Source organism: Hypanus sabinus, chromosome 16 (genome assembly GCF_030144855.1).
Source record: "Hypanus sabinus isolate sHypSab1 chromosome 16, sHypSab1.hap1, whole genome shotgun sequence".
Classification (NCBI taxonomy): Eukaryota; Metazoa; Chordata; class Chondrichthyes; order Myliobatiformes; family Dasyatidae; genus Hypanus; species Hypanus sabinus.
Genome location: NC_082721.1, coordinates 33,632,646 through 33,657,445, shown reverse-complemented (window position 1 = coordinate 33,657,445; position 24,800 = coordinate 33,632,646). Strand labels below are relative to the sequence as shown.

General features: G+C 42.1%; 1 protein-coding gene across 1 annotated transcript in view; it reads right to left on the bottom strand.

The window, feature by feature from the left end:
* The window catches only part of grin3bb (glutamate receptor, ionotropic, N-methyl-D-aspartate 3Bb), a 94,577-nt gene that overhangs the window by 54,972 nt on the left and 14,805 nt on the right, over nucleotides 1-24,800 (bottom strand). Inside the window, exon 2 of the mRNA XM_059992410.1 lies at nucleotides 1,573-2,171. Within this exon, the coding sequence (XP_059848393.1) occupies nucleotides 1,573-2,171 (599 nt within the window). The remainder of the gene's footprint in view (nucleotides 1-1,572; nucleotides 2,172-24,800) is intronic.

The following is a 24,800-nucleotide window of genomic DNA, read 5'->3' as shown; positions in this document are numbered from 1 at the left end:
AGTACACCATTTAAACAATCACAGTCTAATTCAATAAAGTATGTGAACCTCTGGGGTAATGTTTTCTACTAAAGGTATTTGGAGTCAGGTGAGATGAGTTTGGAGGTGTGGGTTGTAGAGGTGCCCTGCCCTATAAAAAAAAGACATGCAAAGTCAGACTACTGACAAAGCCTGCTCTTCTCAAGAAGGATCTGTTTATGAGCACCAGGCCTCGATCAAAACAACTTTCAGAGGACCTTAGAAGAAGAATTGTAGAGATGCATGAAGCTGGAAAAGGCTACAAAAACAGTTTTAAAGACCAGAGTGTTCATCAGTCCACAGCAAGAGAAATTGTCTACAAATGCTAAAGTCTCTTTTCATTTGTCCACCATAAGAAAAACACTGAACTGGAAAGGTGTGAATGGAAGGACACCACAGAGGAACCACTGCTCTGCAAAAATAAACACATTGCTGCATGAATCAAAAGACCACCTGGATGCTCCAAAATACCTCTGCGACAATGTCCTGTGGACAGATGAGACAAAAGTTAAACATTTTGGCAGAAATACACATGGAAGAAAAGGGGCCCTGCACACCAACACCAAAACCTCATCCCAACTGTGAGGCACGGTGGAAGGAGCATTGTGGTTTGTTCATGCTTTGCTGCCTCGGGGCCTGGACAGCTTGCAATCGTTGAGGGAACAGTGAATTCAAAATTGTATCAAGGCATTTTACAGGAGAGTGTCAGGGTGGCGGTTGTCACATGAAGCTTAATAGAAGCTGTATGATGAAACAAGACAATAATCCAAATCACAGAGTAAATCAACAACAAAATGGTTTAAAAAGAAGAAAATTGTGTTTTGAAATGGCCAAGTCAGTGTCCAGACCTTAACCCAATTGAGATGCTGTGGCATGACCTGAAGAGGGCTGTTCATGCAAGATATCCCAGAAATATTGATGAATTGAAACAGTTTTGTATGGAGGAATGGTCTAACATTCCTCCTTCCTTTGTGCAAGTCTGATCAGCAGCTACAGGAAATGTTTGGTGGAGGTTATTGCTACTAAAGGAGGTTCTACCAGTTATTAAATACAAGGATTCACATATTTTTTCCAGCCTAGACTGTGAATGATTGAACAATGTGTTCATTAAAGACAAGGAAAGTACAATTGTTTGTGTGTTATTAGTTTAGCCAGATTGTGTTTGTCTATTATTGTGACTTAGATTAAGATCAAGCCACATTTTATGAGTAATTAATGCAGAAAACCACATAATTGCAAAGGGTTCGCAAACGTTTTCTTGCAACTGTAATTTCTTTATCCAGAAGGAATAAATTTGTGGAATTCATTGTCGCAGACAGCTGTGGAGAGCAAGTCATCAAGTACATTTAAAGTGGGGGTTGATAGGTTTTTGATGAGTAAGGGCATCAAGGGTAATAGGGAGAAGGCAGGAGAATGGGGTTGAGAGGGATAATAAATCAGCCATGATGCAATGGCAGGCCAAGTGAAGTGATCTAATTTTGCTCCCATGGCTTATGAGCTAAAAAGGGGAAGTAAATATTCAATTATTGATACACCTTCATGAGAAAGTTTTACCTTGAAAGATATTGACCTGAAGACATCATCTCTTCTTTCTGTTTGTCGTAGCAGTTCACCATGCTTTGGATGAGTGTTGTGTCGGGTCGGATAAACACTGCTGTGGATATGGCTCTAGCTATTAGCTCAACCGCATCTCTCACATAACTTCCCAGAACTGGTTTGTTCACTTCGCCATAGGCAAGTAGACCTAGGGGTAGGTCTGCAGTTTGCAGATCATCGATGTTGAGTGGATGGCCAATCACCCAGTGAAAGTCTGAGGAGGTCAAGCCCAACGTGGCTGCTGTTTCAAAGACAAAATCGGAGCACTTAGCATCACTGCTAAACATCAGAACAGAGGTGGACGAGTCCTTCAAATCATTCAATTTCTCATGTAAAAACTGAATGATGCCCGCATCATCCATGTCTGTGAGGTTGAGCAAAGCCCGAAGTTCGAAGTTCGAGTTGTTGCTTAGGTAGCTGAGCAAGCTGGAGATATCCCAGCTATGGCACAAAATCACACTGACGTCATACCAGGCATTGGTTTTAAGGACACTGATGAGTAAGTCCATCAAGGAGGTCATCGAGTTTTCCATGCTCATTTGCAGGTGCAGTGGGTTCTGCAAAGTAAATTGATTTCAGAATTAGCAATTTGAGTCAGGAAACAAGAATATTAAATCAAGGATTTAAAAATAGCAGTTCAGCTTCTTTCACTTGACTTTCAATATATACTGGTACCCAGACTCAGTAATAACCAATAGCTATCCAGCTAAATCTCTCCATGGACACATTATCCAACAAATGCACCCACCATCCATTCTGTATACCTCTACCCCATCCTTGTCCACCACTCATCTCATCCATAACCATTGTTCAAAGCACTCAAGCCTATGTCCACCTCATCTTCACCTAGGATCTACTTTACCTAGTGGTCTAACTTCATCTTCAACTCCCTTAAACACTCTAATCCCAGGTGGTTCTGAATATGACTTTAAGCAACGTGCACCTGAATATAAGAATAAAGAGTTCAAGGAGACAACACAGATTTTTGTCTCTCTGATCTCTGGCTTCAACTGCGAGGAATTTTGGGGCAGCACAGTGGCACAGCTAGTAGAGTTGCCACCTCCCAGCTCCAGTGACCCAGGCTCAATCCTGCCCTCTGGAGGCGCCAGTGTGTTAGTGTGGAGTCTGCGCGCTTTCCCTGGGAGTGCACAGATTTCCTCCAGGTGCTCTGGTTTCCTCTCACATCACAAAGATGTGTGGGTTGGTGGTTTCAATGTGAATTGCTCATCATTCAGTTAAATAGTAGAATCCGCGACAGTGGAGGGGTGGTGAAAAACTGGCAGGCAACGTGGGAAAGTGAATATGGGGCCATGGTGTAGGATTGATGTAAATAATGAATGAAAATCAACAAGATCTTGGTGGGCTGAGGAGGTTTGTTTCTAAGCTGGATCACTCCATAACATGTGATTCCATGGACTCTATGACTTAGAAACAAAGGTGTATGTTCCTGCCAGAAGTCAGTCCTCTATATCTTTTCCAGGCACATTGATTACAAGTAGCTAATAAAGAGGAAACATTCAAAAAAGTTACTGCTTTTAAAATAACTTTTTTTTCTGAACAATGTTTTTAATTTATTTTTCACTTAACTGATCTTAAAGTTGTTTTCTCTCATCTCAACCTTCTGGGCAATGGATTTAGTACTAGAGATTCAAGTGTAAATGGTATAATTCATGAAACAAATGTCATTAATCCTTAAGGTTGGTGATAAGGTTAGAAATTACCTCTTCCATAACTCCCTTCGTAGCTGACTGCTTGTCAGTGGTTGTTGGTTGGTCTCATCTGAGCTAATTAGGGAAGAGAAAGGGATGGCTTCCTGTCAACTGCACCCGGTCAGAATTGGGAAGATGGGAGGAAATTGAGAGGAATGAGCCATCAGGCAAATATAGAACCAAAAACTTGACTTTGTTTCTTTATTAACATTCCCTCAATAATAGTCTGAGACCTTTTTGTCTCTCCTCCAACACTCATACAGAAATATCCAGGTTTGCAAGTTAAAATTAATTTTTAGATGGATATTGATCCAACCTAGCTGAATGCAGTACAGATCCCTGTTCTATAGTGTTTTATAATAAGAAATGATGCTTGCTGTGAAGGAGTTTGAACAAAGAATCTTGAAGTATTAATCCTGGTCGATACTGCAGGACATGGTTTATGGATTGTTTTGATACGTGAAGTCAGGGCATGAAACCACGATCATAAGTTAGAGAAGTAAATCTGATAAATGAAACCTGCTGTACTGTCACACTGCACTGCCACAATGGGTCTTATCATTCAGCACCATGAAGACATTCAAATGATGTCCATACATTTCAATTACGTTCATTGTCAGTTTCTTTCCTTCAGCTCCTGAAAATGACGAGTTCCTTAAGACAAAAAAGGTTGAAGGAAACCAAGAATTCTGGATGGAATGAAGTAACCAGATAGGTTTTTAACACCCTCTGAAATGGTTGACTATTGCAATTGCGGCAGGGGCTACCGACGGGCATGGTAAGCTAAAAGTATCAACATTCATAGTGCCTTCAAAATCTTAGGACACTTTAAAGTGCTTAAAGCAGTACTCTTCGATGTGAAGTTGGTGCCAGAATATAGGAAATGCAGTTGCAATTTGTGCAAAGTTTCCTCAGGATAAAGAACAGATTTATCTTTACACTGCAATAGAGGAATAATTTTGGCTTTAAAGATAAGATTAGCTCTATTAGTCACATTTTGCATTAAAACATCGAAACACACAGTGAAATGCATCGTGTGAAATCAAATAAGCAAGGATCGTGCTGGGCATCACGCAGATATCATCACATTTCCGGCTCCAACGTAGCATGCCCACAACTCATTAACCCTGAACGTTTGCCTTTGGAAGGCGGGAGGGAACCGGAGCACTCAGAGGAAATCCACGCGGTCACCGGGAGGAGGCACAACATCCTTACAGACAGCATTGGGAACTGTACGCTGACCAGTGATCACTGGCGCAGTGAAACGATGCGCTTATAGCTGCCCTACTGTGCCAGAGTAGTCTGGATAATTTTGAAATAGTGCTACCTGAGAGACAGCAGATGTACTTTAATTAAACATCCCATTAAAAAAACAGCATCTCTCACATTTTACAGGCAATCTTACCGTAATGTCATTTCATTCATCATTGATTTTGTTATTATGCTGTGAAGTATTAGTGATTCAAGTTACACATAGTTGCCCACAATCATTCTAGGGACACTGCTTGCCTTGTGGGATGCTACCAGGTGACAAGAGACAGCACTCAGCTGCTCATTCATTAGATACTGAAGGCAGCAACAGACTGGAACCCTACAAAGATAATCCCCAGATATACCTTCAACTTACCCCAATCCACTGACCTCTCTCCTTCAGGTCACTGCCCCAACTCCACTCATTCTGTCAATTACCCCGTTCCTGATCCTACTCTGTACTTGACCTGGGAAAGATCACTTTACTTAGCATTACCATTTCTCAGAATGTAACCATGATTTTAGGCAAGAACCTGCAGTAATAGACTATTAGAGTCTCTGTAATAGACTATTAGAGGCTTCTTAATAAACTATTAGAGGCTCAGACTTCATTATCGAATTTAAAATCTTCAGACTTAGAAACAAGGGTGCTTCTAAGGTGTGAAGAACGGATGATATTGACAGAAAATGGAGTTATCTTGGATCTCTGCTCATTTTCAAATAAAACTGCAGATCTTTAAGCATGAAACATGGCATCTTGATTTAAGGAGGTATGATACATGTAATGGAAAAGTAGAAGATATCTCATAACTATTTCCCAGATATTCTTCCCAAAGTACTATTAAATATAGTGAGTGCTTTTCCCCATGTCCATGTGCCATTTTTGCATGCCCACTCTCATAGGGTCATAGAGAACTACAACACAGGAGCAGGCCCTTCAGCCCATCTAGTCCATGTTGAATTGGTACAAGGGTCCATCCCTCTTTCTGGTAAATTGTTTGACACTGAAACAGACCTTCAGAACACCCACCCCCCCCCCCCCGCCATTCCCTTCTGTTTAACCATCTTGTCCTCTAACCCTCTGAGCTAATTGATCTTCTTGTTCGGCTTCTTGCAGATCCTCTATTTTAATCACTCTATCAATACGTTGTGTTTTCTGTTGCCTTGGCCTGCACTCGGGTTTCCACTTTCTAAACCTCCCTGCTGATTAACAATTCTCTTCCTCCTTTGAGAGTTTTCTTAAAATTTCTTTCTTTAACCAAACTTTCCATTGTATCCCAATATCTGATATGGATTGACATGAAATGGTATTTGATAATTATTTGTAATCATTTATGGGACATTTTACTCTGGCCCTATGCAGATGTCAGGGTAATGGAATGGAAATGTAATGTAAAATACCATGTTTATGTTTCCAATACTACAGGTACTAATGGCTATGACATCAGTGGTGTCCTTATCTTCTCAGAGAACAAGTTAATCAGCTTATTGTCCCCACATATAAAAGGTCAAGAGATGCATCAAATTCAGAATCAGCTTCATGAAGGGCCTCATCTTGAATTTAGCTACCAGTTATCCCCACAGATGCTGCCTGACTCAGATTTCCTCCAGTACTGTGTTTGCTGCTCCAGATTCCAGCATCTATAGTCTCTCGTGTCTCTGAATAAACCAGACGGCGCCTATATCCCTACAAGGACCCACTCACCACCATGCTGAAATGGAGACCCAAGAGACTGCAGATGCTTGAAACTGGAGCAACAGTGGAGGAACTCAGCAGTTCAAGCAACATCTTTGGAGATAAATGGGCCCGTAATATTTCAGGTTTAAAACCTTCATCTGCACTGAAAGAAAGAGGGCAAACAACCTGTATAACAAGGTGGTGAGAAGGGATGAAGCAAGAGCCAACTGCTATCTAAAATTATATCAGATAGTACACGTACAGCCATTCGTGAAGGTACTGAATATATATTTTCTCACAATAAAGGGAACATTGCAACAATATTTGCATGTATTAAACTATTTTATCCATTAACCCTATACAATATTAAATTATGTACTGTAAATAACTAACTTACAAATCAAAGTGAACCAATATAAAGCTTTGCTTAAAACATAAATTATTTATTTTCTAATCCTCCCAATACTCACAATAAAAGAGATTCAGCAAATTCACAGTATATCTAGCAACTATATGCTCAGTAACTCTACAGTGTTTAGCCTACTGATTACAAATAAACCTAATCAGTGACTGCCACCATAATAAATCTCACACATCCCTAACTAAAGTCTTCCTGAACCATTAAATGGTCATACGTACATCATATAAACCTCACAGTATCAAATGTGCCTTCCCTCCAACTTAACGCTGACCATTTACTACTTCAGTAATTCACTTATTCATTCCTGTGTTCCCAGTCCACTCTCCAGAGTCCCGGTTTGCACGTTCCCTTTCCAGACAATTGAGGCACCAGTTTTTATGCTCATTCACTGGAGAATGAATTTTATTGTTGTGTGAATACTAAAAGGAACGTGAATTCAAGATTGTCTAATGTCTTTTCCTGTACTCAGTGCAAAGGAAAATTAAATAATTGCTACTTTGGATCTGATAAAGCACAAAAAAACACAATATGATAAAGAACACCATAATTTATAAAACACAATCAATATAAATACATAAGATAGCTTATATGCATAGATTGATTGTATGTCCATAAAGTGTCGTTTGACACAGGAGTGTCTGTACTTAAGTGACTGACAGGAAATGATGAAGTGGTGGTGGTGGGGTTGTGGAGGAGTGGGATAGTGGGTGGAGTGTTGATCAGCCTTACTATTTGGGGAAAGTAACTGCTTTTGAGTCTGGTATCCTCGTCCCAGATGGGAATGAGTGGGAATGGGTCCATGAGCAGGGTGGGTGAGAGCCTTCATGATGTTACTGACCCTTTTCTGGCACCTTTCTGTGTATATGTCCTTGTTAGTGGGTAGGCTGGTGCCAGTGATGCATTGGGCAGCTTTAGCTACCTGTTGTAGAGCCCTCTGTCTGCCACAGTGCAGTTTCCGTACCAAGCAGTGATGCAGAACGTTAGGACATTCTCTACTTTGTATCTGTAGAACAGTCAAGCTCTCTCCAGCCTCCTCAGAAAGTAGAGATGTTGATGAGCTTTTGTGACTGTGTAGAATGTGTTCTGGGATCATGAGGGGTTGTACGAGATGTGTACTCCCAGGGGTTTGATACTGCTCAAAGTTTTCACTGCTGTGCCACTGATGTAAAGAAAGGGGTGAGTAGCCTGAGTTCTCCTGAAGTTTATAACCACCTCCTTTGTCTTGTTGAAATTGAGGAAGAGGTTACTTGCCTGGCACCGGGCCTCAAGCTCCTCCACCTCCTCTCTGTGGGCCATCTCATCATTGTTGGTTATCACCTTGTGTTATCAGCGAACTTGATAATGTGAATATTCGGTAGTTTGGTCGTGCAATCGTGTGTGAACAGATGGTACAGCAATGGGCTCAGCACACTCCCTGGGGGCACTCATGTTGAGTCTGATGGGGAGCGAGGAGCAGTTGTGCATCCTGACTGTCTGAAGTCTCTTGGTCAGGAAGTCCAACGCCCAGTTGCAGATTTAGACCAAGGAGTAGGAGTTTGTTCACCAAGGTCTGTGAGACAATAGGGTTGAATGTTGACCTGAAATCCAGCACTCTGACATAAGCATCCTTGTTTTGTAGGTGTGTCAGGGTCAGGTGTATGACAGGTGTTATGGTATCTGTTGTAGAGCGGGTCTGTCAGTTAGCACATTGATGAGTGTCCAGTGTGGCAGGAATGGACGCTTTGAAGTGTGCCGTTACCAGTCATTCAAAGCACTTCATGAAGATTGGCATCAGTGCCACTGGGCAGTAGTCATTTACTTCTGTAGGTGTAGTTTCTTTGGTACAGGGATGATGGTGGATGATTTGAAGCATGTGGGAACAGAAGCCTGGATGAGTGAAGTGTTGAAGATGTCAGTGAGCTGGTGTGCACACTGCTTGAGTACTCAGCCAGGGATGTTGTCTGGCCCAGCCACCTTAAGGGGGTTGACTCTCTGAAGAGTCCTGTTACAGACAGTGGCTGCTCACCTGGGAGGGGGCATAGCTTTTGGGCTGTTATTGTGTTGCATGCCATAGAGCACGCAGAGAAGCTGTTTAGAGCATCAGGGAGGGAGGTGTCACTGGTACAGTTGCCGCTGTTTTTCCTGCGTTGTCAGTAACACCCTTGATGTCCAGCCATATACACCAGGTTCATTATCAGACAGGCTGTGATAAACTATGTATACCAGTCTGCACACGCCCCTCTGCTCCTGTGGCTCCTCCCACAGACCCCTGTATAAAGGCAATTGGAGGCACTGCTCCTCCCTCAGTCTCCAAGATGTTGTGGTCTCTTTTGCTGCTAATAAAAGCCTATCATTCGCCTCCCGTCTCCGAGAGTTATTGATGGTGCATCAATTTATTAGCGCAGCTCGAACAGCTGTACACCCTCCATGCAGATGTTTGTCACCCGCCTTTACCATTTTGTGAAAGCCCGGAACCTGCCTTACTCCCTTGAGGACATCAGGACGATGACCAGGGACTGTCAAGTCTGCGCTGAGTGCAAACCGCACTTCTACCATCCTGAAAAGGCACAACTTATCAAGGCCACCCGCCTCTTTGAGCGACTGAGTGTCGACTTTAAGGGCCCCCTTCCCTCCACCAACCGCAATGTCTACTTTCTCAACATAATCGACGACTACTCGCAGTTCCCCTTTGCCATCCCCTGCCCCGATACCACTGCCAGCTGCGCCAGTACCTGCTGGCTAGGGGTATTGCTACTAGTAGGACCACAAGCTATAATCCCCGGGGGAATGGACAGGTGGAGAGGAAGAATGCCATGGTGTGGAAGGCCACACTCTTAGCCCTTAGGTCAAAGGGATTGCCGGTCTCTCGATGGCAGGAGGTCCTCCCCGAGGCACTCCACTCCATCCGCTCCCTGTTATGCACATCCATCAATGCCACCCCTCATGAGCGACTCTTTTCTTTTCCCAGGAAGTCTGCCACTGGGACCACCCTACCGGCTTGGCTGACGTCCCCAAGGCCAGTGCTGCTCCGGAAACATGCGAGGAGCAATAAATACTCCCCAATGGTCGAGAGGGTTCACCTACTTCATGCGAACCCCCAGTATGCCTACGTGGTCTTACCTGATGGGTGGGAGGACACGGTCTCCGTCCGCGACCTGGCGCCCGCAAGAGCACCAGACCCCTACCCCGAACACTCCACGGTGACTATGAACCTCGTATCCACCGAGGTGTATACCCACCAGTCACCACGCACACCAAGCCCTACACAGACTCCTCACAACACTCCCATACCGGGCACCACGAACACGCATGAGGGATTACTGATGCCTAATGGGCTGGCACCTCAAGTCGGGCTGGAGCCAGCACAACCACCGTCACTGGTGCAATCACCACCGGTGCTACGTAGATCGCAGCGACAGACTCGACCACCTGATAGACTTAACCTGTAAATATACTTGTAAGAAACTTCGCCCCATGGGGACTCTCTTTTAAAACAAACGGGGGGGGGGGGGGGGTGAATGTGGAGAACTATGTATACCTGTCTGAACATGCCCCACTGCTGACTGCTCTCTGGACAAGCCCCTCTGCTGACTGCTCCTGTGGCTCCTCCCACAGACCCCTATATAAAAGCGATTGGAGGCACTGCTCCTCCCTCAGTCTCCAAGATGTTGTGGTCTCTTTTGCTGCTAATAAAAGCCTATCATTCGCCTCCCGTCTCCGAGAGTTATTGATAGTGCATCACAGGCATTCCTGAATTCTTTATGCACAGATGGGCTTTGCCCCCTTGGTACTTAAGATGAGGTTTATCTGGCTGCTCAGAGAGGTGCTCTGTCTCCAGACTTAAATCAGTGTCCTGGGATTTTAGTTGTTATAAATGTTTGGGGATACGGTGAATTCTGGTTAATTGGGCCATCAAAATAATCAGGACAGATGCTCATTTTGGACAACTGTTAAAGAACAAAAACTAATTGAGATCCCTTCGTTTAATGGGACACCATTCGGCTTAATTGGGACAGGAGAGTGCTGCCAAGCAGCCTCTAACTAGGATCGGTCATTTGCACCTGTGTTGCCATTGACATTACACTGTGCTCAGTGCGAATAGTTTTTAAATAGTGTCAGCTGCACGTACTTGTGTTCAAAAAAGCAGCAATATGCGGTGAGAAGTAAGTAGCAAGACGATTCAAAACTGTCTTGCTCACTGCAGTATCAAGCATGCAGGTTTGGAGATGCCAGAAATGACTGGGAGTGAAAATGAAACCATTTCACTACTTTGATAAGTTAGGGACTATGAAGAATTTGAAGATATTGATAATCATCTTGAATGCTGTGATGAAATTTAAGATTTGAAGGATGCAATCATCAAATATCTTTAATGATGCCAGTCCATTTTCTGCACTGATTTTGTTCATTTACAGTCAATCAAAAGATCATGGCAGTGTACGCTGGATGAATTCCTCTGTTGGAAACTACTAGAAACTAAAACAACTATTTCCATGAAGCTTCAGCTAATTGGACAGCCACTTAATTGGTCCAAAATGTATTAGTCCCAATATGCCCCAATTAATCTGAATTCACAGTTTTACTAGAAATAACATCCAGTGGTGTGGGAGATGTGCTTATTTGGGGCCATCTTGGCTTCATACACACAACCTTCCATGTTAGAACATTGTTGTGGACACTCAACCTTTCTTTTTCTCTGCTGACCCATTTGAAGGTCAGAGGTCACTGCATAACCTGCTCTGTCTGGTGGCCTACAATGCGCCAACTATCATAGCTTTCAGCCTACATGTGGTGAGATGCCATCAGTATAATAAATCCAATTTAGCATGGTGCATGCAATCCTTGGACTCTCTGTATCATTTCCACAGGGATAAAATGACAGCGAGAAGGTCAAGTACTCTTCTAGTCACCAACCTATCAGTCACATTCTATCATCCCCTCATCTAGAAAACCTGTTCTTCCCTTGCACTTGTTTGCTGCTTTGTTACTTCTTCAGCAGCATTAACCCATTCTTGTCTCCCATGTAGCGTCCGTAGCTTCCTCCCTGTATACCAAATAGCAGTGAAGGAGCTTCTCATTAAACATCCCCTATTGCTGTAGGAAACACATTTAATAGTACAGATTGATATAATAAGTCAAATCACATTATAAGCGAAGTTCTTACAGTTATATACATATACAGGTCCTACCAGTGTCTGTAACAAAACAGAAAATGTTGGAAAGACTCAACAGGTCAGGCAGCATCTGCGGAAAGAGAAGCAGTCAGCATTTTGGTTCTGCTACCCTTTGTACGTTCTTCTACCAGAAAGCAAGAAGCCAGTGAATCCTAAATTTCTGTGACCTTGGCTGAAAAAAACTGTCAAACCATCTGAAGCACCTTCCGGACAGAATTGAGTTCAGCATTTCTATCAAAAGCCATGACAAATGCTGAAAGTAATCTGACTTGGCACAGCCATGCTAATAGCCCTGTCACTCAGAATTGATTAAACGCCTGATGGCAGGTCAGTGGCTGACTGAGGAGGCAAACAAGACCCGAGAAAAGCAGGGTTTATGTGTGGGACAGGAAAGAAATAGAATCATCTTCTGAAGGAGAAAGTCCCAGAGTAAATGTTCTTGACATGATTATCGCAGTTTAGGATGATTATGTCATACAGACATTTCAAGAGTAATTTATTTCAATAAATGGGACTCAAGTCCCATATTAATGAGGTAAATCCCTTCCTATCAAACATAATAATGAGACTCAAAGGTTGTGAGGAAGCTCCTCTTCTGGGTACTGGAACAATGAAGGAACAGTTGTTAAAATCAAAATAGAACTGCAGGTGCTGGAAATCTGAAAGAAAATGCAGGAAACACTCAGTAAGTCAGGCAGAATCTGTGGAAAGAGAAACAGTGCTGCTTTGCTATCTGTCCTGTTGAGTATGTCCACCATTTTCTGCTTCTATATGAGGCAAACAGTACACCTCCTTAATCAGTTTGTTTAAAGCATTAAGAAATAATCAGTGTTATAAGAGAGGAGGTGGATTAGAGCACGAGTGAATTAGATCTTAAATCTGCTACAGAATCTGAAAGCAAACACCCACGTTAATGACAGGTAAAAAGATAGAATGTAATTTATTCAAGCTCTCTAATGGAAAGTGAGCTGTCAGAGGGATTCAGAGTCTAAAAGGATACGGACAGAGGAAATACAAAGTAGGAAGACATAGAAATAGAAAAATATTATTTCTATGTGAAAATGCGCACTGTTATTTTCCAGCAATTTATAGACCTTCATAACTGAGTTTCTCTGATCCTAAAACATAAACGAAAATAGAAACCTGACGTTGTATAAATCAAAACAAATAAAACTTCATTTCACATTAAGAAAAAGGAACAATTGCCCACCACAACTCAAACATCTCATTCTGTGCATCTTGACAATGCTGTGAATGTTCAATTTAATCCTGAAAATGGAGAGTCCTTTCCATTGTTATATGTCAAGGCAGAGTGTAAGCTGTCATTTGTAATAGGTCTGCAGAGCTAATCCCAAACAAGATGATCTGAACCCTTTGAATATTACATTGAAGTAAGTGTTTGAACTATTCATATAAATGCTTAAGGAAATATCTAACAGGTAACACAAACAAGACAGTTATTCATGCAGTTGATTAAATTACAATACTGAATCAAAGATCAATATACTTGTCCCGTCACCTGAAGCAGATATGGCTCAAGTGCAGAGTGAGAGACACTGAAGCAGGTCAATATTTCACAGATTTCAATGTGAACAGTGTTAAAGGGAAAAGGAAACAATAAGCACCAAGCCAAACAGGGCCATTAACTAAAACTCTCAAATGGAAAACAAAGCCTACACTGCGGCTGAAAAGAACAATAAAACGAATACCGCTAGGCTTCAGAGTCAGTTGACTCACCAGTCCAATTCCTCAGGCAAGGCCGAATGCAAAGAGGCAGCGAAGCATTGCTGAGTCCAAGTCTCGACAAACACTACGACGGAATGAATGGAGTTAAATACTATCACAATGAAACAATAATTAGCTGACATGTGCATATTCACAAGCGCAATTGCTGTATCTACTGTGCCGCCGAATCCGTGGTTGTGACATGCCCTTGGTTAACAAATCCACAGAGATATTTGCATCAGTCTGTTTCAGTTAACGTAAGTTACCATGTATTCTGAACTGTACCACTGTGAGGGGAGTGCTCTTCCTATGCTTACACATCCTATGTCATGTCTCTGTCTATTATCACCCACCAGCTAGCATAGACTCATTGGCCACATTGTTAGCTGTTGTAGGTTTCCTATCAGCTTGAACCAGTCTGGCCATTCTCCATTTGCTTCTCGCGATGACAAGGCATTTTCACCAACAGAACTGTGCTCACTGGATTTTTTTCTTTTTGCTTTTCACACCAATCTCTGTAAACTCCACAGACTGTTCTGCTTGAAAATCTTAGGAGATCAGCAGTTTCTGAGATACTCAAACCACCCCATCTGGCACCAACTGTCATTCCATGGACAAAGTCACTTAGATCATGTTTCTTCTCCACTCTGATATTTGGTCTAAATAACACTGATCCTCTTGACCATGCCTGCATGCTCTTAATGAGTTACTGCCATAAGATTGGCTGTTTAGATATTTGCATTGACAAGCGGGTGCAGTGCACAGGTGGCCACTGAGTATATTTACTCCTTTACAACTCTGACCACTTCTCCTGTACTGCCGCTACTAAGTATGCCTTCCTCAGACCTTTCTGCATCTTAGATGTACAGTTCTTTATGATATATCCTGGTCTATATTTCTACCACTTCCAATTCTTGCTCTTCTTCCCATTGCACCTTCCCACCTTCCCACTAGTACCTGTACCTTCATTTCTTCCCTTCCTGCTATTCAATATTCCAGGCTCTTGTTTGTGTCTGTGTTTTCACATGTAAGAATGCTGACACCACAAGTCCTGGTGTAAACACAGATATAAACAGAAAGATATGTCATTCATCCACTCATCATAGCCCAGGACATTGCTGCAAAAGTTACTCAGGAGAGTGAGGTTATCTTGATTTGTCACATGTACATCAATGCACTAAAAGAAAAAGTGAAATGCATCATTTGTGTCAATGACCGACACAGTCCGAGGATATGCTGGGGGCAGCCCTCAAGTATCGCCAAGCTTCCAGCACTAACGTAGCATGCCCACATTTTGCTTAACCCTAACCGGTACGTCTCCGGAATGTGAGATGACACCCAGAGAAAAGCAACACAGTCATGGAGAGAACATGCAGACTCCTTACAGACAGCGACGGCAGTTGAACCACAGTCACTGGCACTGTAAAGTGTTATGGTAACTGCTACACTGCTGTGCTGCCCAACATTACCAGACCATGGAGGTTCAAACTGATTGTCCAGTCTTAATAAGGTCAGAAATGAGGATGATCTCTGTTTCATTGCAAATCCTCGGATAACAAAACGGTCTGTGCCCCATGCTGTGATTCCTGGGTAAAGTTAGGTTACATTTTTGCCACAAACACCAGAGGTGACCATTATCCAACATGAGAGTGTCAAACCACATCCTTGACTTTTGCCGGCACTGTCATTGTTGAATTAACGTCATTAACGTCATTAATGTCATTAACGTCATTAATGAGGGCTCTTCAGCATCTGGAAACATCATCGACCTGCATGTAAACACTATGACCATAGGAAGAGGTTGGAGAGTGGGTATTCTGCAGTAATTGGCTCAGGTCTTGATTCCTTAAAACTTTCCCATCATTTGCCTTATGGAATAATATGGACAAGTGCGCCTCTATTAATCAAAACACCCATGGGACAGCATGATAACATAGTGGCTAGCACAATGCTTTGCTCCAAAGATGGTCAAAGCCTGTTAGAGGACAATGATGCCATCAATTCCCCATGTAAGGAGCACGCTCAGGAGCTTCTTAATCATAACACCACTGTTGACATCAACCAGCTCTCACTCCGACCCATGAAGGAGGACATGAGTAAACCTCCCAGTGTCAAAGAGGTGCAGATGGCTTGCAAGAAATTAAGGAACAACAAGGCCACCGAGCCTGATGGAATTCCAGCAAAAATCCTCAAGGATGGTGGCACAGAACTTTTAAATCATATTCATGATCAGCTTGTCAAGATCTGGGACCAGGAGAAGATTCTGGCTGAACTCAGGGACACCCTGAATGTCACATTCTTCTAAAAGGGTGATAAGGCTGACTGTGGAAATTATACTCCCTCTTCTCTACTACAGGAAAGAAACTCAGCCGAATGTTATATCACCAGCTTTCACCTCTGGCAGAAGATCTTCTGCCTGAGCCTCAGTGCGGCCTCTGTCCAGCCAGCAGAACATCTGACATGATTTTTACAGCACATCAATTGCAGGAGAAAGCCCGGGAACAAAATCTCCCACTTTATGTGGCCTTCATAGACCATACAAAAGCACTTGATTCTGTAAATTGTCCTGCAGTTTGGTAAGTACTGTCCAAAATCGGGTGCCTGGAGAAGTACTTCAAGATCCTGCAGTTCTTACACAATAATGTGAGTGCAATGGTCATTAGGAACAGTGGCTCTGAAGCAGCACCTCTTAAGGTTGAGACCGGCGTCAAACTGGGGTGTACCATTGCCCCAACTCTGTTTTCATTGTAACCACTCTTCACCTCACAGACCAAGCTCTGTGAGGAGTCCAGATTCTCTATGGGCCAGATGGGGGGCTCTTTAACCTTAAGAGGTTCAAGGCAAAGAGCAAGGTGTCAACCACTTCCATCGTGAAGCTCCAATATGCGGACTACAATGCCATTGTAGCTCACTCTGAGGAGGATCTCCACTGCATAACGGATGTTTTCGTCAGAGTACACAGGCTCCTGGGACTTGATCCAACCATCAAGAAAACCCAAGTCCTGCACCAACCTGCTCCAGATCGAGCTGCTAAACCTCCAACCATCCAAGTTGACAATATCGCTCTGGAGAACACTTAGCATTTCCCATATCTTGGCAGCTTCCTTTCTTCTAGAGCTAACATTGACCTCAAAATAAATTGCAGAGTAGGCTGTGCAAGTGGAGCTTTTGCCAGGCTGAGAGCAAGGATTTCCGAAAATCACGATATCAAGACCAACCATAAGCTTCTGGTCTATAAAGCTATAGTCCTCCCCTCCCTGGAGTGGAGTCATGGACAACATACAACAGGCATATAAAATCCCTAGAAGTTTACCATCAAAGATGCCTCTGAAAAATTCTGCAAGTTAGCTAGAAGAACGGGCATACTAACTCCAGCACCCTGGAGGAACCTAACCTTAACTCCATAGCTACAATTGTGACTCAACACCAATTGGGATGGGTCGGCCACATTATCCGTATGCCTGACTCCTGCCTCCCCAAACAACTCCTGTTCAGCCAATTCAAGGATGCAAAAAGTATACTCCTTGAAAGCAGAAAAAGCAGTTCAAGGACTGTATCAAGACCCACCTGAGGAAGTGCTACATCTACCTGAATGGATGGGAGAAATTAGCACAGGATAGGAAATGCTGGAGAAGGACCTCCACCGTGTGGCTGAGATTAAGTGGCTTCAACATAAGGAGAGGCTGGGAGAGGCCCAACCAGTTACATCCACCACCACCCAGTGACCTACACCTGCCAACACTGCAATAGGACTTGTGGATCATAGAACGGCCTCTTTAGTCACCTCAAGACCCACAAGACAGCAGATCAACCACCAGGAGAATTATACTCGACTACAAATAATTTCTGATGATGAAGATGCTATTACAGCTCAGGGCATCATACTTCAGAGTACAATTCCTGCATTGTCTGTAAGTATTTGTACGGTCTCCCCATGACCACATAGGTTTCCTCTGAATGCTCCAGTTTCCTCCTACAGTCCAAAGACAAATCGGTTCGATTAATTGGTCATTGTAAATTTTCCTGTGATTAGGCTAGAGTTAAATCTGTGGACTGCTGAGGTTGTGTGACTCATTGGGCCAGGAGAATCTGTTCTGTGCTGTAACTGTAAATTTAAAAAAAGACTGGCAACCCCTTACCCAAAGCAAACAACTGTGCCCTTCACTGTCACAAATTGGGTGCAACATGTTCTCCCTACAAACCCCAGTCTACATTTTGCCAAGATGTATTTAGAGAATCTCTTAAACATTTTACCTTCACATCCAGAAGGATAAAGGCAGCAGCTGTTTGGGATCACTACCACCATCCTTTTCCTTCCACAAATTACACCCCATACATAGCTCCACCATCTAATGGATCAATATCCTGGAACTCTTTCGCCAGAGGGTGGTGAATCTGTGGAGGTCAAGTCATTAGGTATATTTAAAGCGGAGGTTGACAGGTTCTTGATTTAAGGGCATCAAAGGTTACAAGGAGAAGTCAAGAGAATGGATTTGATAGGGATAAAGTATTACAGCTTGTGGCATTCTGGAGTTTAGAGTTCAATGCTGGGGCAGTCTGTAAGGAGTTTGCATGTTCTCCCCATGAATCGCATGGTGTTTCCTCTGGGTGCCCCATTTTCCTCTCACAGCCCAACTGGTAGGTTAATTGAGTCATTGTGAAGTGCCTTGTGATTCGGCTAGAGTTAAGCAGGTGCTTTGGTGAGGCTTGTTCCACGCTACATCTCTAAACAAATAGATAAATAATCAGCCAGGATGGAATGGTGAAGCAAACTCGATGGGCCAAATGGCTCAATTCTGCTTCTGTGTCTTACGGTCTTATGGTCTAACTCCTACACTAAGGCACTGTGGGAGCACTTTTACTGTAACGACCAATTCAAGCAAGCCCTACTGCTCAAAAATACTTAATGATCTGACCAATAAGCACTTGTCTCGCCATGCCACCCACATCTCATAAATAAATAATAAGAAGCAGATGGAGTAATTGTACCAAATGAGGTATTATAAAGTAATTTGTGCTACTGTGGATCTCAAGAGTAACTGTTTGCAAAACAAAATCAGAAACAGATTTCCATGAGTTTCAGTAAATCATGTATTTCTGTCAAGCCTACCACAGTGCAGATATTTCTACTGTGCCTCAGTATGCATGACACACATTCCAATTAAAGTCTTTGAAAATAATGTCCAAAGTTAAAGTTGATATTGAGAGAACCTATGATGCACACAATTTAGAAAGGAGAGAAGAACTTTCTTGGAGGCTAACTCAAAACTAAGGAGGTATGGAGAGAATATATTTTCCTTCAGAAAATTAAATTGTTGACCAAGGCTGGAATATATTTAGCTGCTTAGTAATCATTATGCGCTTCCAGAGTGTGCTGGTAATTATAGTTTTTCTGACAGCAATCATTATAAAGCCAGGATTTGTTTTGGCTATTCATTATTACCAGAGTCGGACCTGGCCACAGTAACCACATTCTTGACATTATAGCCAAGCTAGCTTGAAATATCCCACTTTAAAAATAACTTCATTATTGCCCATGTTAGTTTAGTTTAGTATTTTCCTTTCAATATATATTTTTATTATTTGTATTTTCACAATTTTTTCTTTTTCTTTTGTTGACTATTCTTATTTTTTTTCATATAATCATTATAGGCTTGATTGACAATGTACTATGTTTTTCTGTTGATATTTTAATTGGATATTATTGTCCTATTATTAATCTAATTTCATCTATTGTATTTATAACCTATTCAGTATTATGTTATGTTTTTTTATATATATGAAATTCAATAAAAAGATTGAAAAAGAAAGAAAGAAAAAATAACTGCAGCAATAATGCATGTAAATTGATTATAATCAATAATATTCATCAAACACAATACATTGCAAACTACATTCAGAATGCTCTTTAGATTAAACAAAGAGTTACTTCTTACTATAAATTCCACCTCCTTATCTTGTTTCGATTTTTCTCTCTTCTGAAGGAGCAGATGCTGACTGGAAGATAGCTTTCAGCTCTTTGTTTCAGTAGTCCTTCCAGATGCCCGTTCCTCACTTGTGACTCTGACAGGTTATTTGACTCCAAAGAGTACCACAGCCAAGCATTACCCTACTTTTCGCCAGCACTGGCAAGCAGGAATTTCACAAGGCAGAAAATCATGCTTGACCAAGTACCTCCCTTCCCAAGATAAACCTGCAACTCAGGGCTAAAGAAGGAAGAGTTTATTGAATTAAATACCTTTGTGCATATTCTAAGCCCTCACACTTAATATTCACTGTTGCATTCTAAAATGAGTAGACTGAATTAGAATACAAGGTCAGAAAGGACACAGTAGAAACAATAAAAATATACAACCCGAGGCAAATGAGGAAAATATCATTACAGAGAAAATGGAATTTAGTGAATATGTTTCACTAACTCTAAGATTCAAGGCTCAGAAGTTTAAATGACCAAGAACCATTATTAGTAAATACTTGGTCCAGCACCATGCACACTCAGGGTAATTTGCAGGGGAACAGTTTAATAGTGTCAGTTCTGCCACAGCCAGCTGTGATTTAGATGGGTGAGACAAGGTTTTTATCCATAAAAGAGTAGGTTGGTTGAAGGACGATATAAAGGAGATCTCTGAAGTTGTGAGATGTGTTGGTTGGATAAATATTGATAAAATGATTTTGCCAATGGAGCATAATTCTGATAGCGATCAATAACTGCAAAAAGAGATCTTCAAAGAACTTCTTTAACTTGTCATCTATATGTACATCAAATTATCTGGATGCTAATGTGGTAAACTGGATCAACAAATTTGTGGACGAGACCAGGTTGGGGGGGCTTAGTGGACAGTGAGGAAGGCTATCAAAGATTGCAGCGGGATCTGGACCAACTGGAAAATCCAGCTGAAAAATGGCAGATGGAATTTAATGCATTCAAGTGTGAGGTGTTGCACTTTGGGAGAACAAACCAGGCTAGAACTTGCACAGTAAATGGTAGGGCACTGAGGAATTTGGTAGAAAAGAGGGATCTAAGAATATAGATCCATAATTCCTTGAAGGTGACATCACAGGTAGATAGAGTTGTAAAGAGAGCTTTGGCTCCTTGGACTTCATAAATCAAACTATGGAGTACAGCAGTTCAGGTGTTCTGTTGAAGTTAAATAAGATGTTGGTGAGGCTTAATCTGGATTAAGTGCAGTTCTGGTCACCTACCTATGGGAAAGATATCAATAAGGTTGAAAAAGTACAAAGAAAATTTACAAGGATGTTGTCAGGTCTTGAGGACTTGAGTTATAAGGAAAAGGTTGAATAGGCTCGGACTTTATTCCGTGGAGTGTAGGAGAATGATAACAGACTTGATACTGCTATACGGAATTATCAGGGATATGAACAGAGTAATGCAAGCAGGCTTTTTCCTACTGAAGCTGGGTGAGATTAGAACTAGAGGTCATAGGTTAGGGGAAAGGTCAATTGTTTAGGGGGAACATGAGGGAAAACTTCTTCGCTCAAGGAATGTGGAACAAGCTACCAATGAAAGTGGTTCGATTTCAACCTTTAAGAAAAGTTTAGTTAAGTACATAGGTGGGAAGGGTATAGAGGGCTAGGTAGAATGGATTAGATGGGCCTAATGGCATACTTCTTTGCTGTGGTTCTCTATGACTAACAACAAAAAATAGAATTTGTTTCTTGTGTGGAATAGTTGAGGTTCATGGCATTTTTTTATACAGTATAGGAGGTGGCAGAGGTAGTTTTTTTTATCTCACAGAGAGTGATGGATGCATGGAATACGCTGCCAGGGGTGTTGGTAGAGGCAGACACATTAGGGACATTTAGGGGTCTCTTAGGTAGGCACATGGATGAAAAAAAAGAGGGCTATGCAAGAGGAAAACATTACATTGATACTGGAGTAGGTAAAAAAGTCAGCCCAACATTATGGGCCTAATGCTGTGCTGAACTGCTTTATGTTCTACGTTTCATTTCTGGGAAAGTTGGGATAAGATTCTGAGGGAGAAGGAATGGAAGGAGATATTATTGTCAGATGAAGATGGGTGTGAAGAAGCTAATGCAGAGTCTAAAACACTTTGGATAAATAGACTATTTTCTGTGGGGGGTTTTATTCTAAATCTTTACAAATCACCTATTTTCAACCTACCCTACGGTTTACACACCTAATCCACATGCAGAAGGTCATCTAATCGATCCTTCGTCTGCCCAAAAACGCATACGCATTTGCTTTTCACTAAATAGATCTCTCTGAAATCCAATTATACAATGCTTTCCAAAAACGTTTTGAGTTTATATGTAATATCCCACAGCTCCATATCATATATGTAAATTGATCCAGAAAAGTGCTTTGCTTTATATTGTGCAAACACGAGGAAATATGCAGATGCTGGAAATTCAAGCAACACACACAAAATGCTGGTGGAACACAGCAGGCCAGACAGCAACTATAGGGAGAAGCGCTGTCAATGTTTCGGGCCGAGACCCTTCATCGGGACTAACTGAAAGGATAGATAGTAAGAGATTTGAAAGTAGGAGGGGGAGGGGAAAATGCAAAATGATAGGAGAAGACCGGAGGGGGTGGGGTGAAGCTGAGAGCCAGAAAGGTGATTGGCAAGGGGATACAGAGCTAGAGAAGGGAAAGGATCATGGGATGGGAGGCCTAGGGAGAAAGAAAGGGGTAGGGGAGCACCAGAGGGAGATGGAGAACAGGCAAAGTGATGGGCAGAAAGAGAGAAAAAAAGGAGAGGTGAGAAAAGCTAAATATATCAGGGATAGGGTAAGAAGGTAAGGAGGGGCATTAACAGAAGTTAGAGAACATTGACTTCCACCAGCATTTTGTGTGTGTTGCTTGCTTTATATTGTTATGCTTCTAAAACCCACACATTTACCTTTGCTAACTGTATACTGTCTCAGTCTTATTATTATCCATCTTAATACTTCTGCACCACATAACCAACAATTAATCATCTTCTTCATTAGACTGCCCTTGGGGCTATCTACACTCTACAAGCTGACAGATTGTTTATTACACTTTAACAGAATAATTGAATATGGTCTTTTTGGCATCCTGTTAGTCAAGAGTGTCTGTAAAGCAGACCTGGACAGTAGTTGAGGTCACTGAAGTAAACCTTGCAGTTGGCATTTGTTAAATCTCCATCCCTGATTAACTCATTTACTTTATGGCATTCATTGAGGTGGGCCCTTGTGTGTTTGTGATGTAGATGGATTTAACTGTGCTGAAGAACCAGCAGATGTCATATCTGTCAGTAATTTACATGCCTTCTGTGTTCTCTCTATCCACCAAGTGTTCTTTAGGTCATAGGCCTACAGTTGGATTTCTGCCTTCAGGTTATTGTGGGCTTTTCTTTTCCATAAGGAAAGATGGAGCTTCTGTTTGTGATGAATTAGTCTTCAACCTCCTAGTTGGCTGTTCTTGGTAGAAAAGACCAGAGTCTCTTCACAGGTCCTAATAGTGGTGGACTTATGGCAGTTCCGGCCTATAACTGTTATTACTTTATGCCTCCTGCAGGCTAGGGGTTAACAAATTATCTGTGAGGCATTGGCAGAGAAGAGCTCCCTTGGTGGGACCCGTGATAACTCCAACATTGACTTCCTTGTGGCAGTGTTTCTATTGACACTGATGTTTTGTAGCGAGGCTGATGAAGATGTTGCCGCAGATTAGGCAGTTTTCAGTCTCACATTTGTTGGTATCTGTCCCTCTCAGCACCAATCTCCTCCCTCTGCCTTAAAAATACCCACAGACCTGGCCTCCATAGCTGCTTCAGGCACTCTCTGGCTAAAGAAATTCCTCCTCATCTCCATTCTAAATGGACTTCCCTCTCTTCTGAAGCTGTGTCCTCTGGGCTTAGACTTCCCCACCAGAGGAAACATCCTCTCCACATCCATTCTATTGAGACCCTTCAACATTTGATAGGTTTCTATGCGGTCATCCCTCATTCTTCTGAAATCCAGTGACTAGAGACCTAGAGCCATCATACACTCCTTATACAATAAGCTTTTCAATCCAAGAATCATTTTTGTGAATCTCCTTTAAACCTCCTCCAACATAAGCACATCCTTTCTTAAATAAGGGGCCCAAAATTGCTCACAAAACTCTAAGTGGGGCCTCACCAGTATTTATAAAGGCTCAACATTACATCCTTGATTTTATATACTAGTCCTCTTGAAATGAATGCAAACATTGCACTTGCCTTCCTCACCACTGACTCAACCTACAAATTAACCTTTAAGGAATTCTGCACAAGGACTCCCAAGACCCTTTGCACCTCAGACTTTTGAATTGTTTCTCCATTGAGAAAATATTTGATGCTTTTATTTCTTCTACAGAAGTGTATGACCACACCCTTCCCAACACCTGTATTCATCAGCCACTTCTGTGCCAATTCTCCTAATCTGCCTAAATCTTTCTGTAGCCACTGTGCTCCCTCAAAACTATCTACACCTCCCCTTACCTTCTTATTGTCTTCAAAAATGGCCTCAAAGCCATCAATTCCATCATTCAAGTCATTGACGTATAACAGAAATTTAGATTTGACGTAGATTTGTCAGGCAAGATTTTCCCTTAAGGAAACCATGCTGACTATGGCCTATTTTATCATGAGCCTCCAATTATCCCAAAACCACATCCATAACAATCAACTCCATCATCTTTGCAATGACTGAGGCCAGACTACCTAGCCTATAGTTTCCTTTCTTCTGCCTCACGCTCTTCTTGGAGTGACATTTGTGAATTTGCATTCCTCGAGAACTATGCCAGAATCAATTGATTCTTGAAAGATCAATCTCTACAATCTCTGCAGTCACCTCTTTCAGGACATTGGGTAGTAGCCCATCTCGTCCTGCATCTTCTGAATTGCTCCCAGAAATTCCAGCCATTGCTGTTCTGATATTATCCCTGCTAGTGTTCCCTTCCAATCAATTTTAGGCAGCTTCTCTCTCAATCCTCTGTAATTCCCTTTACTCCACTACGATACTGATACATCTAACTTTAGCTTCTCCTTCTCAAGTTGCAGGGTGAATTCTATCATATTATGATCACTGGACCCTAAGGGTTCCCTTACATTAAGATTCCTTAAGTCAAAAGATAAACTAGCGCGCATTTTTTCTAATATAAATCCCACCAATGATAGATGTAATGCTGAGGTGGCCACCCTAACTCATATGTTTTGGTCCTGTACAAAGTTAAATAATTTTTGGAGAGATGTTTCTAGAATGTTATCAAAAGTCATAAG